The 23,869-nt window shown below is 34.5% G+C and overlaps 4 protein-coding genes, 1 long non-coding RNA gene and 1 pseudogene across 5 annotated transcripts; all 6 read right to left on the reverse strand.

Annotated features, from left to right (window-relative positions):
- Positions 1 to 3,174: 3,174 nt before the first annotated feature.
- Positions 3,175 to 6,014, reverse strand: LOC106356327. Its single transcript, XR_007314868.1, has 2 exons — positions 3,793 to 6,014; positions 3,175 to 3,564 (listed from the first exon to the last, which is right to left on the reverse strand). It is a non-coding gene; the product is annotated as an uncharacterized LOC106356327 (long non-coding RNA).
- Positions 6,015 to 6,358: 344 nt separating this feature from the next.
- LOC125575671 lies at positions 6,359 to 15,662 on the reverse strand (annotated as a pseudogene).
- Positions 9,401 to 11,943, reverse strand: LOC125576123 (beta-galactosidase 15-like). Its single transcript, XM_048735497.1, has 10 exons — positions 11,918 to 11,943; positions 11,729 to 11,834; positions 11,540 to 11,627; positions 11,347 to 11,465; positions 11,116 to 11,277; positions 10,706 to 11,006; positions 10,520 to 10,629; positions 10,189 to 10,410; positions 9,891 to 10,102; positions 9,401 to 9,788 (listed from the first exon to the last, which is right to left on the reverse strand). The coding sequence occupies exons 1-10, from the start codon at positions 11,941 to 11,943 to the stop codon at positions 9,401 to 9,403; spliced, it is 1,734 nt and encodes a 577-aa protein (XP_048591454.1).
- An 856-nt stretch (positions 15,663 to 16,518) lies between the features above and the next one.
- Positions 16,519 to 18,584, reverse strand: LOC106355166 (beta-galactosidase 15-like). Its single transcript, XM_013795166.2, has 7 exons — positions 18,450 to 18,584; positions 17,937 to 18,121; positions 17,821 to 17,864; positions 17,635 to 17,744; positions 17,341 to 17,529; positions 17,158 to 17,221; positions 16,519 to 16,874 (listed from the first exon to the last, which is right to left on the reverse strand). The coding sequence occupies exons 1-7, from the start codon at positions 18,582 to 18,584 to the stop codon at positions 16,519 to 16,521; spliced, it is 1,083 nt and encodes a 360-aa protein (XP_013650620.2).
- Positions 18,585 to 19,158: 574 nt separating this feature from the next.
- On the reverse strand, positions 19,159 to 21,336 carry LOC106356325 (putative F-box/kelch-repeat protein At1g27420). Its single transcript, XM_013796094.3, has 4 exons — positions 20,378 to 21,336; positions 20,218 to 20,271; positions 19,870 to 20,093; positions 19,159 to 19,771 (listed from the first exon to the last, which is right to left on the reverse strand). Exons 1-4 carry the CDS (start codon positions 20,806 to 20,808, stop codon positions 19,395 to 19,397), a joined length of 1,086 nt encoding a protein of 361 aa, XP_013651548.1. The 5' UTR covers positions 20,809 to 21,336; the 3' UTR covers positions 19,159 to 19,394.
- A 301-nt stretch (positions 21,337 to 21,637) lies between these two features.
- On the reverse strand, positions 21,638 to 23,731 carry LOC106358018 (putative F-box/kelch-repeat protein At1g27420). The gene is made up of 3 exons (XM_013797754.3): positions 23,277 to 23,731; positions 22,868 to 23,091; positions 21,638 to 22,786 (listed from the first exon to the last, which is right to left on the reverse strand). Exons 1-3 carry the CDS (start codon positions 23,702 to 23,704, stop codon positions 22,407 to 22,409), a joined length of 1,032 nt encoding a protein of 343 aa, XP_013653208.2. The 5' UTR covers positions 23,705 to 23,731; the 3' UTR covers positions 21,638 to 22,406.
- Positions 23,732 to 23,869: the final 138 nt, after the last annotated feature.

Consider the following 23,869-nt stretch of genomic DNA (forward strand, 5'->3'; position numbering starts at 1 on the left):
ACAAAAATTAATATATCTGAATAGTTATGAATAAAAATAAGAAGATAGTGAATTTGGATATATATTTATTCAGATAATATGACAAACAATCTTGCATAAGATTTTCTCAAAAAAAAAAAAAAACAATCTTGCATAAGATTGCAAGAAAATGTACCTTAAATTAAATTTGTTGGAAAAGAAAAACAAAATATTAATCCATATTATATATGATTCTCGTTTGAAAATTGGAGTTGATCCTTGAAAGCCAAGAAACATTAACGAACAATAGAATTTCAGTAGAAAGCTGGCTTTCTATTGCTCGGTAAATGCAATGCCCATTTGGTTTGATCTCAATGATATAGCTTTGTGATAGACCAATTTCAATCATAAGACATTTTTTAACCTCGGAGTATCCTCTGTGTATGGAAATGCCACTAATTCCCAATACAAAGTACAGTCCATGAATAATTTTTTTTCTTTTCGGATATTCAAATCCGCCTAAAGCAAAATCTTTTAGTCCATGAACAATATGATTTTTTTTAATATAGTGTTAAATTTATTCAAAAAATAATAATGTGTGCAACTTTTCATGTTTAAAGCTGGAAAAGAAAAATCTTATAGCTAAAAACAGAGCAGCCCAACGCCCTCGTAAGTTTATTCTTGTAAAGCAAACAAGAGCTGCAGAAATGCTAATAATGGGATTTAATTTTGCGCAGTTGGTAAATCGAATGTGAATCGTGTTAGCGTTCTAAGTTCGTCTATTTATCACTCAACCACAAGGTCCTCTTGCTTTTTTAATAGAATGAAACATAATTAAATACACAGACTTGATTTTAATCGTTTTTTATCTGTACACGTTACTGAATTCTGATTAGACTCCTCATCAACATTTTTATAAACTTCTATCCAAAACCGCTTTCTAACGCGTTGACCCTTTTCATCCCAAATAAAAATAAAACTGAAATAAGTAAATAGATTACATAGAGACATATACCAAGAAAAAGGTATTTGAGATGGATTAAAAACAAAGAGACAGTACAATAATAAAAAATCTGGTTGGAGAACAATGTCCAGACTGATGAAATTGTATATAGTCCTCTTAGTGTTCATCTATTATATCTGCAAATTTGGAAGAGACTTGATATAAATATATAAGAGAAATTAGGACGTGTACCAACGTATTATACGATATTTAACATCATACCAAAAGACATATTTATAGTCACTGTTCATAATTTTCTTGAACACCGCTACCCCTATATGTTTCATTCGGCGTGAGAATACAAAATCTAAGATAAAAAATATGAAGTACGCAGTTCGGGATTTTGTCAGTTTTTAATGTAAAGAGATCCTAATTGATTTAGTAAATCTTCCTCTTCTCTCGTAGTATCTTCACTTACCGAAATCTCATTCTCTGATACAATCTTCCTCTTCTTCCATAGTATCTTCTATCTCTCTCCTTACAATCTTCTATCTCTCTCTTATCACTATCATCGAAGTTCATTACCAAACCTTACTTTCTACAAAATCAGTAACAAAATGGAAAGAGACTAACTCTCAGCTCCACCTCTCCGCATTTCAGACCGTTTTTTTGCGGTGGGCCATGAGCCAGTCGGAGTTAGGGTAACGCCGTACCACAAACCCTATGCCATTAGGCAAATCCTCAACGCTCTCGATCCTGAAGAAGTAGATACCGTCAGAGGCTCACCGTTTGGGAAGCTTGTTTAGTTTGGTGAAAAGCCCTCTTACTCCGGACGTTTTGGTCGATTCATCATCTCCAGGCTGCTAAAAGTCACAATGTTGTAGGTCGAACGTTTTGTTGTTCTGTGTTTAGTTAGCCGTCTAATGTTCTTTTTATAGCTAAGATTATTTTTAGCTGAGTTGTGAAGGTTTTATTTGGATAATAACATTTTCAAGTATTTGTGTTTCATTTTGTTGAAGCTAATAAAATGTTTAAAAGAACACATAATATTTTAGCCGGTTACACACCAACATGTACAATAATAATCACAGTAATTTACATGTTAGTCAATTTTGTCTAATACAATTTACCAATGACATTTCTAATTTTTAAGGTTAAACTTCATATAACTAACATGTTACCATCATGGATGATTCAGCTGACATTTGGGTGGGACAAAGTAGGAACCAGCATAGTCAAAACAGTCCATGTAATAGAGAAAGAGACATTCTCGGAAGAGAGTGAGACCATAGATGTGTGTTTAAGCAATGGTTTTCAATCTTATCGAACCAGAAACAATTTGATGTCTAGTAAAATGCTTTTCTAGTAGTATGTTTAAGTGTTTAGTTAGAGAGTTGTGAAACTCCACAGTTTGTACTCCAAAATTGTAGGTGGTTATGTAATATACTAGAAACGATACAAAACATTGTTGGCCGGTTAATTAAATTTCATAATTGGATTATGGATAAAAATATGGTAATAGCTAAATTATTCCTTTCACTCTCTCATTCTCTTTAGGACAAAACTAATACATTACTTGATTGCTTCTTTAGATTTTTATAAAGAGGTTTACCAGCTTGACAAAATATTAGACAGGAAAATAATTGATTTAGCCAGCAGACTTAATTTTGTATTTTTATAATGTTTACATCAAGAAAATTTTAGTAGATCGTTAAGCAAATTAATAAACGAAAACATATATTTGTTAGCTGGCCAAACTTATTTGATACTTATATTATCTCATAATTTGTGCTCACACATGTGTTCAAAAATATCAAAATACATTTTTCTCACTTTGATTTCTAAAGATATTTGCCCTGCTACACAAAATATTTCTTGTATAATTTGTTATGTAACCATGAATAAATTTTGTTAGCTAGCTAATTATCATATTATTATATCCTTCTTTGTAAGAGTAACGGGACCCAATTTCTGCCTTCAATCGAAATCCTAGGGTTCTGGAGGTGGGATGAGATGTATAGTCTTGATCGTCGGAGTGATCCGTAGTTTCGATAGTATGAGTGATCCGGGAATTTTGCGGATGCAGAAGAACAAAACATGATGAACTTCATGAGAGAGAACACATGATCTTGTTTGAGAATCTGAGATTTTCGTGGGGATTGGTCTGATATATGACAGTTTCTTAATGTTTGTACCAAACGAAGGTGATATATGGCAGTTCATGTCTAATCTCACTTGCAAAAACTTGAAGATGCTATCTTACAAAAGTTAAATGTTATAGAAAACAATTTGACAATAAGACAATTTCATTACATGATATTTTATTATATTATTGGTTACAAGAAATTTTAACACGCCAACAAGAAAGCAAACAATGCTAAAATTTCTTATAACCGGTTCTGTAAACATAATCCCTCATCGGTTACAAGAAAGATTTTCAAACCAAAAATAAACTTAACCATGCTAAGCTTTTCTGTAACCGAGGACTATACCCAACAGACATTCTTGCTTAAACTTAAGTATATACATTTGTATCACAATAGAAAGGCCAATCCAATGTTTTTTGGCCTTAGGCTGCTATTCTTCAGTCTGGTTTTTCTTCCACTTCCCTCGCCAAAATGGACGCATTGACTCTTCTTCTTCAAAACATTGAACAAATTAAACTGAAAAAAAACTATGATTATAGTGAAACAAAAAATGTCAAATAGATTCAACAAAAATTAAACAAGCTTTTATAAGCAATTTCAAGAAGATAAAGAGACCTCTTAAATAAATAAAAATTCAAGAAGGTAGATAGCAATTGACAGAGGAGATCCAATCCACCGTAACTTTCTAGTTCCATCACACGACGAAGAAGAAGATTCCATTTAAAGAAATGTATATAAATTTACCTAAAGCTTGAAGCTTTTGCCTTTTGCTAGAACCAGTAGGTCCTCCTCTCATCTTCTTGACAAAAGGAGTGGTTTTCTTCCGCCGCATCCACCACCTCATGAACGCATGGAGAAATAACCAGATGAACTCATGAATTATTTGGAACTCATGTTCTTCTTCAATTTTGTTTAGATTTCTTAGGAAAAAGAGGAAAGAAGATGAAGAGAAAGACGTCGGCAATGAAAGAAGATGTGGGTTTGGTGTAATTTCGATTATATTTTTTACCGAGAAAAGTTTATCAAATCTAAACAAAATATTTTTATAATCTTTCCAAATCTACATAAATCCCGCTGTCAGCTTATAGGTGTACATCATCTAGGTTCTGGAAATCGATTCGTCAAGTATTAGGGGCAGTTGCGTCTTTCACTCTAGCGTTTGTCTTCATACACATCAAACTTTTACTGTTATTGGCAAATTTCTAATTTCTCCATCTTCCTTGGTTTTTAAGCAAATTATCCCAATATATAATCATAATTCAATAGAAAAGAGAAAATACATTACTTACCGAGAGTATAAAGTATCTTTTCCCAATTAAATTTACGATTTTGTGAAATCAAACCGAGCAGCGGGGAACAGAGGGCCATTAACGTCAGAGGCATCGTTCAGCGAGATGTTGAAGAAGACTAGTGTAACAATTCACTCTTGAATATTTTTGTTACTATAAAAGTATGTCGGAAGAGGTTTTTGATGTAATGTAACTTTATTTTTCTAAATGTTGAAACATTTGTCATTGTTTAAGAAATGAATAAAGAAAACGATTTTCTCAAAGTACTAAAATGTCCATTGTCAAGTAAAACGATGTTGGCTTAGGCTAAATGACGATGAATTGATCATAGAACGAAAAACCGGGATCACAAAGCCAATTAATGAAAGTTTGGTTATTGGATAATACAAATTCCAAGTACGAAAAACTCTACTAGTTATCAGTACAAGATAATATGGAAATAAAATCGGGTATGCGAGAGTTGAATAAAAAGAAGAGAAAATGACTAGAATGTATAAGAAAAGTTGGTTTATTACTAGAGTGTTTGAACATTTTTTTTAAATGACTAGAATGTTTCGACACCTATATAAATGACTGTAAGGGCCTTTGGTTATTTTTTTAAAAAATTGAAATTATTTTTAAACAACTAATATGCATCACTAATTAAAATTACACATCACCACCACAATATAAACTAAACCATCTCTTCTCTTGAGTTAACTAAATCGAAGTTTAAAAAAAAAACTAACTAAGAACATTGTTTTCTCGTCTCGAAGAAGGAAGCGTCGAAGAAGGAACCGCGAGGATACTCCCACTCTTCATCATCGACATTGTCTGTGTTAACTTCCTCTTCGTCGAAATAGCTCTCTGTCGTTGTACTCTGTTTTCTCTGTTATCATCGTACCCGAAATCAGAATTCTGAACTCGTTTGTACGAAATCGTCTTCGCCGCCGTCTTCGCCGCATTCTTATCTACGAGTTCGTCTTTCCGGTAGGATATCACGACGTTATATATTGTGTTTTGTTGAGTTTGTGGGTCAGTTATGTATTATATTTCATCTGATTTATATTTTGTTGCGACTGAGATAGGGTTGTGTTGCGGCTGTGATTTTGTTTTGTTGGGGGTTTCGTTGCGTCTGAGTTAGGGTTTTGCTGCGGCTGAGTTATGGTTATGTTATGGCTGAGTTATATTTGTGTCGTGAATAATCTAATATTATGTTATGACTGTGTTACTCTTATGATGCAGTTGAGTTACTGTTTTGTTGTGGCTGATTTTATTGTTTGGTTATATGATCAGATGGATGCTGCTGAAGTTAAATCAGGGGATTACCCACCAAGATTTTATCCTGAAGGGTCTTCTAACCTAGATGGTAAATTTATTAATCACAATTTTCATCCAGGGCATTTCCTCCACGTTAGAGAAACAATAGGACTTGATGTGTAAGAAGAACTGGTGAACTCTCCCATTGGAGTAGTTGCTAGGCTAGCTGAACGCGAAAGCATGTGGGCTGGTAGGACCGTGCGCTATCTACTGTGTAGACAGCTGCGAGTTATAAAGAAGGAGATATGATGTCTCGTGGCTGATGAGGCTATCGGGTTTAGCTTGCTCGAGTTTGGTGAGATCACTGGGCTAAACACATGTCCATTGCCAACAAAAAAATTTGATCCTGGTCAATACAACGAGTTTTGGGGGGGGGAGTTGAAGGTGCCGCTTGGGATGAGACCAAAGTTAGATGAACTGAAGGCAGCATTAGCGTTCTGTCCGCGTTAGAGTTTTGAAAAGCGCAAGTGGTTGGGACTGCTACTTCTTCAAGCCATGGGAGTCTATTGTTTGCATCACAATTCAAGGATACCCTTTCAAAGTGCAATAAAGGTATTCGACGATGAAGCCATGGGTCGTATCCATGGGGTCGGACTGCATACGAAGTTCTAATTGACTCTATTAAAACGTTGGCTCCAGATGGAGGTTTATACACAATAAGCGGCATGAAGGACGCGTTATTGATTTAGGCTTATGAATCCGTCACATGCTTCGGTGAGATTTTTGGGAGAGTGATCAATAACAAAGACGTTCCGCTTTTGCGATGGGGTGGAAATCGTACACGTGCAAGCATTGATAAATTGCTGTCTACCAAAATCAAAAAGCATGGCGAGGTAAGATTTCACGCTGACTTAATTTATTTGATGGCTGAGTTCGGAGTTACTTAATGGCTGAGTTATGTGTTAAATTACGGCTGAATTATTTTAGTTGATGTCTGAGTTATGTGTTAAATCATGGCTGTATTATTTTAATTGATGGCTGAGTTTTGTGTTAGTTTGGAGGCTGAGTTTTGTTATAACCTGGTGTTGCAGGTGCATGTGAGGAGAATGGTTTTGAAGGACTCAATTGAAGAGATGATTCCTATTTGGTCGGGTTAAGATGACGATCCACAACTCGTTAGGTTGATAACAGACATACATTCAGATAGATTTGTGAAAGGTTTGTGGGAAGTGCAGGGGAATGCAAAGGGGAAGGGGAATGGGAATGAGAAGAAGAGAATGAAGGTTGGAGTTTTGTCAGAAGCTGAGCCACCCACTAAGAAGCAGAAGAAAGTTAAGACACAGAATGAGTCTGAAGCTGATGCAGCGGGAAAGGGTTCTAGCGAGAAGGAAGGTAGCAAAGAGTTGGAGTTGGAGAACAAAGCGACACTAACGACCATTGTGAGTACTCTGGATATTATTTACAGAAAATTTGATCAGGTTGACTCACGGTTGGAAGCTTACGAGTTAGACCGGAACAGACCATTGATGGACCAAAAGACCATTGATGACGGGGTGAATGCTTTACTGGAGGAGCTTCTGAAAGATCTGGGGATTGGGAAAATTCTCGAAAACATGATAACCCCTCTCCACCATTATCAGATAACTCTTTATCGAAAGCATCACCGGTGGTTCGAACGCATCAGAAGTTTGTCAATAGTCCAGCGTTTGTAGCTGCGACTCCTGGACCGAAAAAGAATTTGGCCAAGGAGCTTGAAAAGGAATCAGGGGTGAAAAGGGCTTTGGTTGAGGAGTTTGGTAGTGTCGATAAAGCTACTGATATGCGGCCTCTTGATTTCCTACTAATTTTTCCTGCAAAGGCTATTAAGGATGATAAGGCTACTAAGGATGATAAGGCTGCTAAGGATCCAGCCTGTGGACGCGGCTGCAGGCGCAAGTGTATTGTTAAGGGTGAGGAAGCCGATGAGAAGAAAAAAGCAGCGCAGGCAGATGCTGCGTTTATGAGAAAGGAGAAGGCTGAAGTTAAGAAAAAAACTGCTGAGGATAAGGAAAAAAAGGTTGAAGCTAAGAAAAAAAAAAAGCTGAAGCTAAGAAAAAAGAGACTGAAACTAAGAAAAAAGTGGATGAGGCTAAGAAAAAAAGGTTGAGTTAAAGAAAAAACCATATTAAATTAACAACAAAATAGGAAAAGAAACGTTTAAATTCTTGTACTATTGTTGTGTAACTTACTTTCTCATCGCTTGGTATCGCAATTTTGAATTATGTTGGTGTGATACTGTAGATATGAATATATTTGATATATCTGATCATCGGACGTACGCTTTAGGCGCACCAGAGTTGATTTGAAACGAATATTGTGTTGCCAATTTCCTAACATTCACGCTACTAATGTTTAGCAAATTTGAAAGCACAAACCCCTCACTTTCTTCCTCTTTTTTTTTATTCAAATTCTAGGACTCATTTCCTCCACATTCTATGTATTTGACATGGAGAAAAGCACCTTTTGTTTTGCTGCTGTTACATACATGCAACCGTTAGTAAAAATGATCGGAGAAAATGAACATTTTATATGTTCTGTACTATTGTATACATATAGAATAGAAATGAATGCAATGCAATATATATTATGTTTATATTATTCCATCTGATCAGCACAACGACTATCACCATCACCAGTTGTTTCATCGTTGCACAACCTTCTCTCCACTGCCTCCACATCTTAGTGCGAACATTTTTTATGTTCTATACTATTGTATACATAAAGAATATAAATGAAATGCAATGCAATATATATTATGTCTATATTATTCCATCTGATGCGACTACCATCACCATCGGTTGTTTCATCGTTGCCACAACCTTCTCTCCAAAGCCGTTGTCACCCATTACTCTTCATCCCACTGTCTCTTTTTCTTCTGCACCTTTTGTGGTGGTTTCTTTTCCTCCTCCATCGACTCCGGCACCAGCTCTTCTGCAAATCATATCTTCTCATGTGTCTCTTCATTCTTCTCCTTAATTACTCCATTGGCTTTACATCATGTCACTCAGTTCCAGTGTGTTATGTGTAGTGTTCCATTCTATTTGACGAAGTAGAATAGAAATGTGGCGGCACAGTAAATAAACAATTGGTATTTTTTGTTAATGTATCATTCTTATGAATAGATTGGTTTGTACTTATTATCAAACTAAGCATTTACAAATAATAACATATTTTGGTAATATTATTTAAAATCAAAGATGGCCAAAAAGTATTGAATACTATGAACAATTAAAACCTATAAACTATAAACTATACATCGGACTAGTGCAAACTATACTATTTATAGAGAGTCTAACATACTATTTTAGATATAGTCTTAAATTCTTTACGTATTTATATACTATTTCTTTAAAGTAAAACACTCTGTTACGCTTTCAAATGTGATATTTTTTCTCTATCATTCTGTGTGATTGGTTGTAAGCTCAAGATTTTATTTAATACAAAAATAAAAATAAAAATGTCTCAATAAGACTTGAACACGTGTATCTTATTACACTGAAATTAGTTATTTACCAACTGAGCTAACGCCGTTTAGTCATTGTTATATATTAAAAAGAAAAATAATAAATATCGAAGGGAACAACTATTCAATTTTTCAGAGAGAGTGATGATGGCGGAGAAGAAATGACCATGAATGTTTTGGGAAAATAAAATGTATATAAGAATATGTTCTTTTATTGAATAAAAAAACCACCAATAAATATTAAAAGAAATAAATCTTTGAAAAAATATATAGCATAATTTGGAAATATGATAAAGAAAACACCATAAATCTAGAAAACCATTTAACATATAGCTTCGACAGCGAGCCTTCTAGGAGCACCACTGCAATCTGGTGCACCAAACTTTTCTGTTGAGACATCAATGGAACATTTCTCTTTTCCAACACATTCTTGTGTGAGAATATCAGCCGTGTTTTTACTTGATTCACAAGTTCCTTTTTCAAAAGATCCACAATTGCCATCTGGGTTACCAAAGGATGCAAATTTGATGGCAGAAATGGGTTTTCTGTTGCATGAAAGCTCAATAATTGTTTTCTCGTAGACGTTAGCACAAACACTTCCTACTCTAGTAGTTTGGAAACTGACAAGCGATGGGTTTCCTCCCATCTCTTCAAACAAAACTAGTGTGTTATCTCCTTCTGCATTCAAGAAAGAACGAGGAACATGGTACCTGTTCAAGAAAATAACAAAGCAACAAAATCTATGTAAAGATTTCTCAGGTTAAACATTAACATATTTTATTCTAGAACCAAATAAGATGTGGAACACGTACCATCTTTGTGTGGGTTCTCCACAATTGGTCAGACATTTTTCAGCATGATAAGCACCTCTATAATTACATTTTGCATCACAACCATTTTCGCTTGAAATGAATGACGGCCAATAACGCCCAATGTTGTTTCCATTGACCCAAGCTGTACCTTTTCCAAGTCCCATAAGATCGACAACAACTGGATCATTTCCCAAGGGAGACTTGAATGTAGCCTGAATGAAAAAATGGAATGATTTGATTTGATATTGAATCAACAAGTGTTTGGTTTGTTATCTTATATATAATAACATCTGTTTACCTTATACCAAGTCATGGTTCGGTTAAACGGTACATTTTCAACTGACCATTTAGACATTGCTTCCGTTCTAAAGAGTTGGTTGTCAAACCCATTTAAACCGGTTTTATAGCTCCATTTATGAGCAGACAAGTCCTTAACTATAGATTCATCACCATTTATTCCAGTAATAAAAATGGGTCCAGTGATTCCAGCCGGCTTACTTTCAAAGAAAGCACCATAGTTCTATCAAAAAAAATTGTCAAGATTTTTTATTTTCAGTTAAAATGTAAAAAAAAAAAAAGAGATTTAACTTTAAAAATAAATACGAGATAAATAATATCTAAGAACTTACCGCAAGTCCCACAGTTATACTAAGAAGAGCAATGACATTACGACCAGATTTAAACTTCACATCTTTCTCAAATACATAGTTAAATTTTCCATTCTCAGCGTGTTGATAACCTACAAATATAAATCAAAGACTTTTTGGTAAGTTGGTGCTATTGAGATTTGTAAAACATATATAAGAGTTACTTACCAATAATGTTTCCATTGACAAAAACGTGAAGGACATGAGCAGTACTGTTGATGCGAAGAGACATGGTTTTACCCACAAACGGATCTCGTTTTTTAAACTTAACGGTAGTCATGTACCATAGATAATCACTTTGGTCATTGGTGACTACTTTCTGATCAAATAGTTGTGTCTGTGTAGATTCTCCTTTTCCTTTCAAAAGAAAGTTGTCCATGTTCTCTGGTCTCCATGACCATTTCAGAGTTGAAGGGGTATCCTCAGCTTCATTTGGTTTCTTAACCATCATTGAAGTCTGAGTGGTAATCTGAAAATATAAAACCAACAAAAAATAAACTTTGGTTACAACTTTGAATGAATAATGGTTGTTAGTATGAAAATTTAAAGTCCACAGAAGAAAATTTTAAATAAAAAACCTTGGCAGTGTTATAAGCCTCATTTTTGCAATCCGGTAAAATGGTAACTGACCAAGCCGGGACAACGTAAGATTCTCCTTGGAAACTAATTGTTGCATCTGAATTTTCATTTCCATTTCCAAAAAAGCAGCTTGATCCTTCTTCGGTTTTATAAATTGTTGCCTATGTAATATTTTCATGATAAGTAATTATTTCAAGAATATACTGATAAAAAAATAACAAGAATATTACCGATGCAGAGTTTCCAAAGTCAATGGTGGAGATGTTTCCGTATGTGAGAGTTTTCTCTATAGAGTGAAGAACATCATGAAGTTGTTTCAAATGCCCGTATTTTGGTTGACTCAAATTACCTAATAGATTTCCCATGTAAGTAAAAATAGAAACTTCTAAAATATTTTTGTATATGAATATACTTAAAATTTACCATATTCGTCAAGGGGAGCATCATAATCATATGAAGTTGTGATGTATGGACCACCTGCGGTTCTGTCAAAGTTCGTGCCTCCATGGTACTACAATGATAAAAAACATTTCAATTACTCTTTCTAGTTAATGTCGATTTTGTGTGAGCTTATTTTAATAAATAAGTTAAATTTCATTATTATATTTTTACCATATAATAATTATTAAAAGTTCCTCCTCTTTGGAAGAATCTTGCAACAGAAAATGCAACATCTTCGGTTGTTCTATGAGGATTTTTACCACCCCATTGCTTAAACCTAAACAAATAGAAGACAATAAATATTATTATAAAATATTTACAAAATAATAAGAATATAATCATACTGAAAATAAAACTTACCATCCGGTCCAGTTCTCAGTCCACATCTTAGGAGTGTTGGGATTGTTTGGTACAAAATTGTCACAGTAAAAGCCATTACATGTATTCAACTATAAAAGTAGAAACAATTTAAAATAATTAGCCTTTGAATATATTAAATAAATACTCATTATGACTGAGCTTATTACCATAGGCTGAGGAGCATCATTTTGTTGACACATTATCCATGGAACACCAACATCAAGAGACTGAGCCATGTTTGCACACCACTTAATGTATGCTTTACCCGATTCTCCATAGGGTCCCATTACATTTCCATACTCATTTTCTATCTGCAAGATTAATAAAACAAAAAAATAAATACTGTTAAGAATTGTATATAACATTAAGAAACACCACATAATGTATTTAAAAGATTAAATCGATTTACTTGAGCAAGAATAATTGGGCCTCCTTGTGATGCAAATAATTTTTCTTTCTTGACCATGTCTACTATCATAGTTGTGAAGTTTTGCATCTCATCCTATACATAAATCATTCATATAAAATTAAATTGAAAATAACACTACATATATGATAAAAAAAATATTACCATATATGCTTTATTAGTAGTTCTGAACACCATTCCAGGCATGTTGTGCAGCCACACTGGGAATCCTCTGTTTACAATAATTAAAAAAAATCTAGGTCAAAAATATTACATGAGAAACAGTAATATCATCATACAAGAAGCCAACTCATTATAATAATTTCTTAAAAATATATATTATAATCAAAAGACTAGTACTGACATTTATGATATATAAGTGTTGGTATAATGATTAATAAAATCAATTCATTGGACCATTTATTGATCAAAACATTATATGGAAAATCGCACTATGACCATACAAGAAGCTAACTTATTATCAAAATATATTAAACTGGTATATATTGCACTTTACGAGACTACCTAAATCCATTCTAAGTATATTACCCGTAATTCCACTCAGCACATGCATATGGTCCTATGCGAAGAACAGCATACAATCCTTCATCTTGAATGGTTTTCAGGAATCGAATAAGATCTAATTTTCCAGAAAAATCATATTGACGGCGAGTAGGCTCATGCGCATTCCAGAAGACATATGTTTCGATCGCATCAAGACCTCCTTCTTTACCTTTTTTTATAAGATCCGGCCACATCTAAACATATTAACAAAAAACGATTATAATTAGTAGCAAACATAAAATACTAGGACCACACATATTGTTTGATGTAAGGTAGATTAATACCTCAGGAGTGCTTCTAGGATAATGGATAGAACCAGAAAGGAGAACTCGGCGGTGACCATCAATGGTAATGGCTCGGCCATCATGAGAAACAATTGTGGCATAGACACTACTTACACAAAGAAAACATAAAAGAAACCTTAGAGAAACCATATTTACTTAGAAGAATGGTTTTTGAATGAAGAAATATGAAAGGAAACAAAGCTTTTATAGGGGTATAAAATCGTTACCTAAAGATAATATGGATAATTATAGATATTCTAGAAAACAAAAACAAAATTCTAACTGCCATATTATTTAAGTATAAATTTTGTTAAAATTTTTAACTATTTTTGTGAAATTTTTAACCAATAAAAAATTATTTGTCCTCGTTTTCAACTTAAATTCGATTTGGATAATAACATATTTTTTTCTAAAAATCTGAAACAATGTAGCTTGGTTGTTAAAATTTGTTCTCAATTCATTATATCTTAAACATGTCTGAATATGAAAAATTATTTGATTTGTAAATAATGTAAATCTTAAAAGCATCATATTTATTTATATATTTTTCATCTAATGTTTAAACCAGTTTAATTCTGAATAACTTTTTTAATACTTTCCACTTTTTACAAAGGAGATAAAACTAATTGACTTGACTACCTCTTTTTTTATATAATAAATATCTTGCTTGTGTTAATCAAATTTGTGTATGAGCAATAAATAAATATTACCATAACACTTAAAACTACTTTGATAACATATTTATAGCCAACCACTAAAAACAATTTCTGAGTTTTCTTTTACATATATAAACATTCGCTTTGCCTTAATATTCAGTTAGTCGCACAAACTCAGTTGGTAAATATCTAATTTTGTTGTGCTACCTTACAAGAGTTTGAATACTTAGTGTGACATTTTTTCATTTTTTTTATTTTTGCCTTAAATAAAACTTTTAAATTTCTTATACAAACAAGAACCAGTATCCATCAATTCCTTATTTTTAAAAACTCTCAAACAACAAAGACTAATTTAATCGTCTCGATTTTCTTAACTGGTTTCTCTAATCAAAGCATAACCACACATTTGATTTGTTTTTATCGTCATCGTCGATTTTCTCTTCTCTGCACCTAGTCCTAGATATGCATTCTCACCAGAATCACCTTTGTTGGAGAAACTTGCCAATAAGAAAACAACTTCGAGTATACCATCCTCCATATCTAGAATATTTAATGATATAATCAGCGTTTTCCTACCAAAAGTGAGAAATTTTTCTATTGAAATCTACATGAGTATTGATCATCTTATTAAGAAGAACCATAGGATATGGAATTCATAGGCTTTAATCGCTTGTTTATAAAGAGAAACAACATGATGGAATGTAACTCAAAGTAAACCAACATGAGCCAAATTGGTTCAACTTTGGTTGTCCACCTCGATCGAGGTCCTTGAAACCCCATGACAAATCTAAACCAAACCAACTTATCGTCATCCTCGATGTGTCTGACTCTATCATATCCTCCGGATCACAAGGCGGTTCAAGTCAATCTCCTCCACCATATGTTGAAGCGGCAAACAAAAGACTGAAGAAGAAAGTGCTTCAGTCTCTTCCAAAGCTCACTGTCTCGCCGGAATCACCTTCATTGGAAAAAAACACGGCGAGGGCAGCGACAAGCTCCGGTTCGTGTTCGTCAAAGAGAATGGAGAAGAAGAAGGGTTAAAGATTTTAGGGAAATTACACCGTATATCTCAAAAAGTTATAATTCATTTTCTATCTAAATAATCTAAATTGATAGCATATACCGTGCATTTTATGTAATAATAACATAATATATTTGTATGAAACTTGTGCAACCTGCGAAGAAAAAAAATTTAATTAATATTTAGTATCCATAAAAGGTAAAATATGGTCCTTAGCTATTCTCCCAAAGTAACTTTATGTTAGATATCTGACATTTCTCTGTTTCATCTTGTTTGTAGCCAAAACAGAGGGGAGACAAACAATGAAATTGTTTTGAATCTTTTTCATCTGAACGAGGCTTGAAGTTCTTCATGCGTTTTCCCTTGGTCTCAGAAACTCACAGAGTCATATACACCACCGTGAAAGCACAAACCCCTCACTTTCTTCCTCTTTTTCTTATTCACATTCCAGGACTCACTTCCCCCACATCCTATGTATTTGACATTGAGAGAAGCACATTTTTATTTGCTGCTGTCACACACACGCCACCGTCAGTTAGTAAAAATGATCGGAGAAAATGAACATTTTTTATGTTCTATACTATTGTATACATAAAGAATATAAATGAAATGCAATGCAATATATATTATGTTTATATTATTCCATCTGATGTGATTACCATCACCACCAGTTGTTTCATCGTTGCCACAACCTTCTCTCCACTGCCGTCGTCACCCATGTCTCTTCATCCCACTGTCTCTTTTTTTCTGCACCTTTTGTGGTGGTTTCTTTTCCTCCTCCATCAACTCCGGCACCAGCTCTTCTGCAAATCATATTTTCTCATTCGTCTCCTCATTCTTCTCCTTAATTACTCCATCGGCTTTACATCATGTCACTCAGTTCCAGTGTGTTATGTGTAGTGATCCATTCTATTTGACGAAGTAGAATAGAAATGTGGCTGCACAGTAAATAAACATTTGGTATGTTTTGTTAATGTATCATTGTTATGTATAGATTGGTTTGTACTTATTATCAAACTAAGCATTTACAAATGGTAACATATTTTGGTTATATTATTTAAAATCAAAGATGGCCAAAAAGTATTGAATACTGTGAACAATTAAAACCTATAAACTATAAACTATACATCGGACTAGTGCGAACTATACTATTTATAGAGAGTCTAATATACTATTTAAGATATAGTCTTATATTCTTCACGTATTTATATACTATTTCTTTAAAGTAAAACACTCTGTTACGCTTTCAAATGTGATATTTTTTCTCTATCATTCTGTGTGATTGGTTGTAAGCTCAAGATTTTATTTAATACAAAAATAAAAATAAAAATGTCTCAATAAGACTTGAACTCGTGTATCTTATTACACTGAAATTAGTTATTTACCAACTGAGCTAACGCCGTTTAGTCATTGTTATATATTAAAAAGAAAAATAATAAATATCGAAGGGAACAACTATTCAATTTTTCAGAGAGAGTGGTGATGGCGGAGAAGAAATGACCATGAATGTTTTGGGAAAAGAAGATGACCGTGTAAAATGTATATAAGAATATGTTCTTTTATTGAATAAAAAAACCACCAATAAATATTAAAAGAATTAAATCTTTGAAAAAATATATAGCATAATTTAGAAATATGATAAAGAAAACACCATAAATCTAGAAAACCATTTAACATATAGCTTCGATAGCGAGCCTTCTAGGAGCACTACTGCAATCTGGTGCTCCAAACTTTTCTGTTGAGACATCAATGGAACACTTCTCTTTTCCAACACATTCTTGTGTGAGAATATCAGCCGTGTTTTTACTTGATTCACAAGTTCCTTTTTCAAAAGATCCACAATTGCCATCTGGGTTACCAAAGGATGCAAATTTGATGGCAAAAACGGGTTTTCTGTCGCATGAAAGCTCAATAATTGTTTTCTCGTAGACGTTAGCACAAACACTTCCTACTCTAGTAGTTTGGAAACTGACAAGCGATTGGTTTCCTCCCATCTCTTCAAACAAAACTGGAGTGTTATCTCCTTCTGCATTCAAAAAAGAACGAGGAATATGGTACATGTTCAAGAAAATAACAAAGCAACAAAATCCATGTAAAGATTTCTCAGGTTAAACATTAACATATTTTATTCTAGAACCTAATAAGATGTAGAAAATGTACCATCTTTGTGTGGGTTCTCCACAATTGGTCAGACATTTTTCAGCATTATAAGCACCTCTATAATTACATTTTGCATCACAACCATTTTGGCTTGAAATGAATGCCCGGCCAATAACGCCCAATGTTGTTTCCATTGACCCAAGCTGTACCTTTTCCAAGTCCCATAAGATCGACAACAACTGGATCATTTCCCAAGGGAGACTTGAATGTAGCCTGAAAGAAAAAATGGAATGATTTGATTTGATATTGAATCAACAAGTGTTTGGTTTGTTAACTTATATATAATAACATCTGTTTACCTTATACTAAGTCATGGTTCGGTTAAATGGTACATTTTCAACTGACCATTTAGACATTTCTTCCGTTCTAAAGAGTTGGTTGTCAAACCCATTTAAACCGGTTTTATAGCTCCATTTATGAGCAGACAAGTTCTTAACTATAGTTTCATCACCATTTATTCCAGTAATAAAAATGGGTCCAGTGATTCCAGCCGGCTTACTTTCAAAGAAAGCACCATAGTTCTATCAAAAAAATTGTCAAAAAATTTTATTTTCAGTTAAAATGTAAAAAAAAAAGAGATTTAACTTTAAAAATAAATACAAGATAAATAATATCTAAGAACTTACCGCAAGTCCCACAGTTATGCTAAGAAGAGCAATGACATTACGACCAGACTTAAACTTCACATCTTTCTCAAATACATAGTTAAATTTTCCATTCTCAACGTGTTGATTACCTACAAATATAAATCAAAGACTTTTTGGTAAGTTGGTGTTATTGAGATTTGTAAAACATATATAAGAGTTACTTACCAATATTTTTTCCATTGACGAAAGCGTGAAGGACATGAGCAGTACTGTTGACGCAAAGAGACATGGTTTTATTCACAAACGGATCTATTTTTTAAAACTTAACGTTAATCATGTACCATAGATAATCACTTTGGTCATTAGTGACTACTTTCTGATCAAATAGTTGTGTCTGTGTAGATTCTTCTTTTCCTTTCAAAAGGAAGTTGTCCATGTTCTTTGGTCTCCATGACCATTTCAGAGTTGAAGGGGTATCTTCAGCTTCATTTGATTTCTTAACCATCATTGAAGTCTGAGTGGTAATCTGAAAATATAAAACCAACAAAAAATGAACTTTGGTTACAACTTTGAATGAATAATGGTTGTTAGTACAAAAATTTAAAGTCCACAAAAGAAAATTTTAAATAAAAAACTTTGGCGGTGTTATAAGCCTCTTTTTTGCAATCCGGTAAAATGGTAAGAGACCAAGCCGGGACAACGTAAGATTCTCCTTGGAAACTAATTGTTGCATCTGAATTTTCATTTCCATTTCCAAAAAAGCAGCTTGATCCTATAAATTGTTGCCTATGTAATATTTTCATGATAAGTAATTATTTCAAGAATATACTGATAAAAAATAACAAGAATATTACCGATGCAGAGTTTCCAAAGTCAATGGTGGAGATGTTTCCGTATGTGAGAGTTTTCTTTATAGAGTGAAGAACATCATAAAGTTGTTTCAAATGCCCGCATTTTGGTTGACTCAAATTACCTAATAGATTTTCCATGTAAGTAAAAATAGAAACTTCTAAAATATTTTTGTATATGAATACTTTATTTTTCTAAATGTTGAAACATTTGTCATTGTTTAAGAAATGAATGAAGAAAACGATTTTCTAAGTACTAAAATGTCCATTGTCAAGTAAAACGATGTTGGCTTAGGCTAAATGACGATGAATTGATCATAGAACGAAAAACCGGGATCACAAAGCCAATTAATGAAAGTTTGGTTATTGGATGATACAAATTCCAAGTACGAAAAACTCTACTAGTTATCAGTACAAGATAATATGGAAATAAAATCGGGTATGCGAGAGTTGAATAAAAAGAATCATAGAGTATGAATCAAACTATTAATGACTAAGTCCACAAAATACTATTTTTTTTTTGGACAAATCCACAAAATACTATAAAAGGAGATTTCAAGCTCTTATTTTCCTTACAACTTATAAGAAAGTAAGAATAAAACGTGGTTTTCGAGAGAGAGAGAAAGAGTTTGGGAAATGAGGATCAAATAAAGAGGATCGCAGAAATCTTCGCCGGAATACATAGCTAAGAGTTGTGGAAATCAAGAATGGTTAATGGAAAAACAGACAACTTTCATTGAAATTTTATTTCTCAAAACTAAAGCCATGCGAAATAATCATTAAAACACACACACACACACAAGTTTAGTAGTTCATTACACACCAACCATATAAAGATCATTGACAAAGTTGACGGGCATTGTGGCCAGACACACAAAGACTCACAGCCCCAAAACGTTGCCCACACACACACACACACTATAGGCAAAATGATGGAGCCAGAGAAGGAAATCAGAAGTTGATGAGAACGTGTATTAAGTAAGAACCAGATGGTTTAATCTGATCACAATCTCTCCACTTGAATCCTTCCTCTTTATCAAAACCATTAATTAAGGTCTCACGTACAGAAAGCCGTGAAAACAGCAGAACCTTATTGTTCCATTGCCCTAATCCGGACCGGTAACCTCCCTCCACCGTAGGCAGAAACTCATCAGTCCATGAATTCTCCTCCGGATCAAAAACTCCCAGACATCCAGAGTTTTGGTCCAAAAAATACACTATGTTCCTCACAACAGTGTTGGAATGGACCGACAATAATTGCTTCAAATCTAACTCTTCCCATGTCTCCGTTTTGGGGTCATATATGTTCATGGTGGTGGATCCATTGGCTGAAAAGATCATCATCATCATCATCATCATCAATTATGTAAGAACAGAAAAAAGTTTATTTGAACAATGTCTATTACCGGCATTTTAGTGTTCCTACCTACAGCATAGAGTTTGGACTTGAAGGAGAAGGCGAAGCCGCCGATGGGAAACGCTACGGGACCATCCATAAGGCTCCATTGGTTGGTTTGCGGGTTGTATACTTCAGTGTTGAAAAGGCAATAACCATCATTGCTAAAGCCTTGGACCACATACAAAAGGCCGTCCACTTCAGCTAATGAAAAGTCGTAACGTGGTATGTTCATGTCTGCCAGTTTTCTCCAGCTGTTTATATCATTCCGACAAGAAATCAGTTCAAAGAAAACCTCTATGTTTCTTTAGAGAAGATGTATGGATGGATGTCACATATTGATCAGTTAGTAAGAGAAGAGAGATTCAGATGGAAGACCTGTTAGTAGCAGGATTGAACTCGTAAACATCAGCCGAAGCAAGGGGAGGGTTTCTGTTCATATCATTCCAACAAGATAATCAAGAAATCAGTTGAAGAAATCACATATTGATGAGATTTGTAACAGAACTATAACGGAAGAGAGATTTAGATCAAAGACCTTTTAGTAGAAAGACTGAACTCGTTAATATCACCCGAAGCAATGGGAGGAATCCTACTGAAGTCCCAGTATTTCATACCCGTATATCCACCGATGAACAAGATCTTCTCGCCACCGATCACCGCGACGCAGAAACCCCGCTTCAATGGCCCAGGGAAAGGAGGAATCTGTCCCAGGTTGTTCCCGGAGCTGTCAAAAACTTCCCAATACACTTTTCTGCCACGGATGCTTTTCATGAAAACACACATGAACTCCTCCATTGTCCCTGTCAACTTCCGAACAGCGGCGAAATGCTCGCTCCTGAGGAAGGTCTTCCATCGCCGGCAGACTTGAGAAAGGACACGAAAGTTTGAGCGCGGGATTCGTGAGAGGCAGAGCGCCGCTACGTCGTCCGTCAAGCCGGGTATGATCGACGTTGACGACTCCTCCATTTTAAATTTTAATTGTTCTTTCGCATCAAAACTAATGTATTAAAAAAAAAAAAACAGGAAGCGTATTCAACTGTTGTAACGTGGATCATTGGCCAAAACGATACCTCTTAGATTACGTTGACCTAGTGTGGTCGTGGATAATTAAGCACAATTGAAAATGATTTATTATTTCTATTAATGTTTGTAAGCTCTAATCAAATTCAGATTATTTCATGATATTCTATTGATTTGTAAAAAGAAGTCAACGCTATTCTTATCGGAATCCAATCATTTTTTTTTTGTAAAATCCAATATCCAATCATGATCCTCACGTTTTTTTTTTTAAATTGGGAACGCCTCTGCTTTGCTGCTTGGTTCACTTGGATGTGAGAAATAATAGGCATCAACAACCAAACCTTTGACCTGACAATCATCATAAAAAGGGCCTGGTGTTATGCATAGTATCATAGATTATCTCATGCATACTCCATTGGCTAACGAGCCTATGCTAAAGCAACCTCATTCCTCATCACTCAAGTATTTCAACTCAATTTCTAAACAAATAAAATTATTATTTACTAATAGTTTAGTTATTTAATTAAATAAAAAAGATTATTAAAGGTGTAAACCATTTACTAAGGTGTGATTGGCAACCATTTACATCAAGCAATCAAGCTTTAATAAAAAAAATTAAAATCACAGTTCTAGAAATAACCCACAGCTGTAAAAGTGCTTTCCAGAGTCAATCTACAGAAATAAAAATTAAAGCCACAGCAAAAAATCTACAAATATTTTTCTACAACAAATTTTTTAAGCTACATCTATTACCAATTGAACCCTAAGTGCTATCTATAATAGAGAGTATCTTTTTCATGCCTCTCTCCTATTTCTCTCATATTCTCTTTTTTTTTTTCTTTTAAGTGTGAGATATCTTATGGATATTTCCGTTGAACATGCTCTTATAATCCATTTTAGTTGTTGTTCCTTATTTATCAGTGTTGGTTATAAGTCAGAAGAAAAGCAAACATTTTGTACTTAATCAAGAATGGAAAACGGGAAAACCAATGTTTAAGAAATCGTTAGGTGATAACTAATCACTTTGTAGATGAGATGCGACTAGACGGATTATTCGAAGCTAAGCGAGGCTTAGACTTTGTCAAATTATTGATTTATTTTATATATTTTTATTTATATAAAATATTTCAATTTTGAGTTGAATAATTTTGATGAATTATCAAAATTAGATATACAAACAAAATAAACTAGACAAATTTGAGAATTCTTACTAACATTATTGCTTAATTTAACAGATTTAAACTAATTTAAATCGATACAAATTGGTTTTAATCTATTTAAAACAGTTGCAAATGATTTGAGTCATATCAATCGGATTTAAAGGACTGAGTCGCCGCCCATACCGATTTTTAAAACCATAGGAAAAACAGACAACTTGCATTCAATTTTTATTTCTCAAAATTAAATTCATGCGCATTAATCGCGAAAATACATATATAAGAATCAGTTTGACAAAGTTGAGGGCATTTGCCAGACACACAAGACACAGCCACAAAACGTTAAGCACACACACTAGAGAAAAGATTGCAAGTCAAAGGGGGAAATCAGAAGTTGATGAGAACGCTGAACAAGTGAGAACCAGATGGTTTAATCTGACTACAATATCTCCACTTGGACCCTTTCTCTTTATCAAAATCATTGATTATGGTCTCATGTACAGAAAGCCTTGAAAACAGCAGAACCTTATTGTTCCATTGCCCTACTCCAAACCGGAAACCTCCCGCCACCGTAGGCACAAACACCGTGGTCCATGAGTTCTCCTCTGGATCAAACACTCCCAGACGTCCAGTCAAGTCCTTGTCCAAGAAATACACTTTGTTCCTCACAACAGTGTAGGAGTAGACAGACATTGATTTCTCCAACTCTAACTCTTCCCATGTCTTTGTTTTAGGGTCATATATGTCGACGGTGCATGATCCATTGCCTGGAAAGAACATCATAATGTATGTACGAGTAAGAAACTTAGTTTAATCAGTGTCCATTCTTGGCATTATCTTGTTCCTACCTAAAGCGTAGAGTTTGGACTTGAAGGAGAATGCAAAGCCACTGATATTTCGGAATTGTGGACAATCCATAAGGGTCCACTGATTAGTTTCCGGGTTGTATACATCAGAGTTGAGAAGGCAATAACCATCATTGGTATAGCCTCGAACCACATACAAAAGGCCGTCCACTTCAGCTAATGCAAAGTTGTAACGTGGTATGTTCATGTCCGGCAGTTTCCCCCAGCTGTTTATATCATTACAACAAGATATCAAGAAATCAGTTGAACACCAGACTCAAATCACACTCTACTACCATACAGTTGTGTAAGAATCCTGAAGAAAAGATAACCTCTATGTTTCTTTAGAGAAATGTATGTCATATTGATCAGACTTCTAAGAGAACTAATGGAAGAGAGTCAGATACAAGACCTGTTAGTAGCAGGATCAAACTCGTAAACATCAGCCGAAGCAAGGGGAGTGTTTCTATTGGTCACACAACCTCCGATCCCCGTATATCCACCGATGAACAAAATCTTCTCGCCACCGAGCACCGTGACGCCGTATCCCCACTTCAGTGGCCCAGGGACGTTAGGTATCTGTCCCAGTTTGTTCCCAGAGCTGTCGAAAACTTCCCAGTACACTTTCTTGCCAGGCACGGTTTCCATCAAAACACACATGAACTCCTCCACCGTTCCGGTCAACTTTCGAACGGCGGCAAAATGCTCGCTCCTGAGGAAGGTCTTCCATCGCCGGCAGACCTGAGAAAGTACACGAAAGTTTGAGCGCGGGATTCGTGAGAGGCAGAGCGCCGCTACATCGTCCGTCAAGCCAGGTATGATCGTCAACGACAACTCCATTTTAATTAACGACTTGGATTGATCGCTAAATGCATCATTTATTCAACTGCTGTAACGTGGTTGACATTGACCAAGTGATTATAACAGCTGAAAATGGTTAATTATTTGTTAGTTTATAATGTTTGTAAGCTTTAATCACACCGAGCCACGTTTCACGATTTTGTA

The sequence above is a fragment of the Brassica napus genome, chromosome A7 (genome assembly GCF_020379485.1).
Source record: "Brassica napus cultivar Da-Ae chromosome A7, Da-Ae, whole genome shotgun sequence".
NCBI lineage: Eukaryota > Viridiplantae > Streptophyta > Magnoliopsida > Brassicales > Brassicaceae > Brassica > Brassica napus.

What these genes read in the sequence shown, in the direction of transcription:
- LOC125576123 (XM_048735497.1), bottom strand. Translation starts at nt 11,943, where the DNA reads ATGTGGACTGAGAACTGGACCGGATG. An exon ending in GTATAACTGTGGGACTTGCG is followed by an intron (nt 10,411 to 10,519) that starts GTAAGTTCTTAG and finishes TTTTTTTGATAG; the next exon opens with AACTATGGTGCTTTCTTTGA. An exon ending in GGAGAACCCACACAAAGATG is followed by an intron (nt 9,789 to 9,890) that starts GTACGTGTTCCA and finishes TTTCTTGAACAG; the next exon opens with GTACCATGTTCCTCGTTCTT.
- LOC106355166 (XM_013795166.2), bottom strand. Translation starts at nt 18,584, where the DNA reads ATGGAAAATCTATTAGGTAATTTGAGTCAACCAAAATGCGGGCATTTG. An exon ending in GCATAACTGTGGGACTTGCG is followed by an intron (nt 17,530 to 17,634) that starts GTAAGTTCTTAG and finishes TTTTTTTGATAG; the next exon opens with AACTATGGTGCTTTCTTTGA. An exon ending in TCTTATGGGACTTGGAAAAG is followed by an intron (nt 16,875 to 17,157) that starts GTACAGCTTGGG and finishes TTTTGAATGCAG; the next exon opens with AAGGAGATAACACTCCAGTT.
- LOC106356325 (XM_013796094.3), bottom strand. Translation starts at nt 20,808, where the DNA reads ATGGAGGAGTCGTCAACGTCGATCATACCCGGCTTGACGGACGACGTA. An exon ending in TTCAGTCTTTCTACTAAAAG is followed by an intron (nt 20,272 to 20,377) that starts GTCTTTGATCTA and finishes TGATATGAACAG; the next exon opens with AAACCCTCCCCTTGCTTCGG. An exon ending in GTCCAAACTCTATGCTGTAG is followed by an intron (nt 19,772 to 19,869) that starts GTAGGAACACTA and finishes TGATCTTTTCAG; the next exon opens with CCAATGGATCCACCACCATG.
- LOC106358018 (XM_013797754.3), bottom strand. Translation starts at nt 23,704, where the DNA reads ATGGAGTTGTCGTTGACGATCATACCTGGCTTGACGGACGATGTAGCG. An exon ending in TTTGATCCTGCTACTAACAG is followed by an intron (nt 23,092 to 23,276) that starts GTCTTGTATCTG and finishes TGATATAAACAG; the next exon opens with CTGGGGGAAACTGCCGGACA. An exon ending in GTCCAAACTCTACGCTTTAG is followed by an intron (nt 22,787 to 22,867) that starts GTAGGAACAAGA and finishes TGTTCTTTCCAG; the next exon opens with GCAATGGATCATGCACCGTC.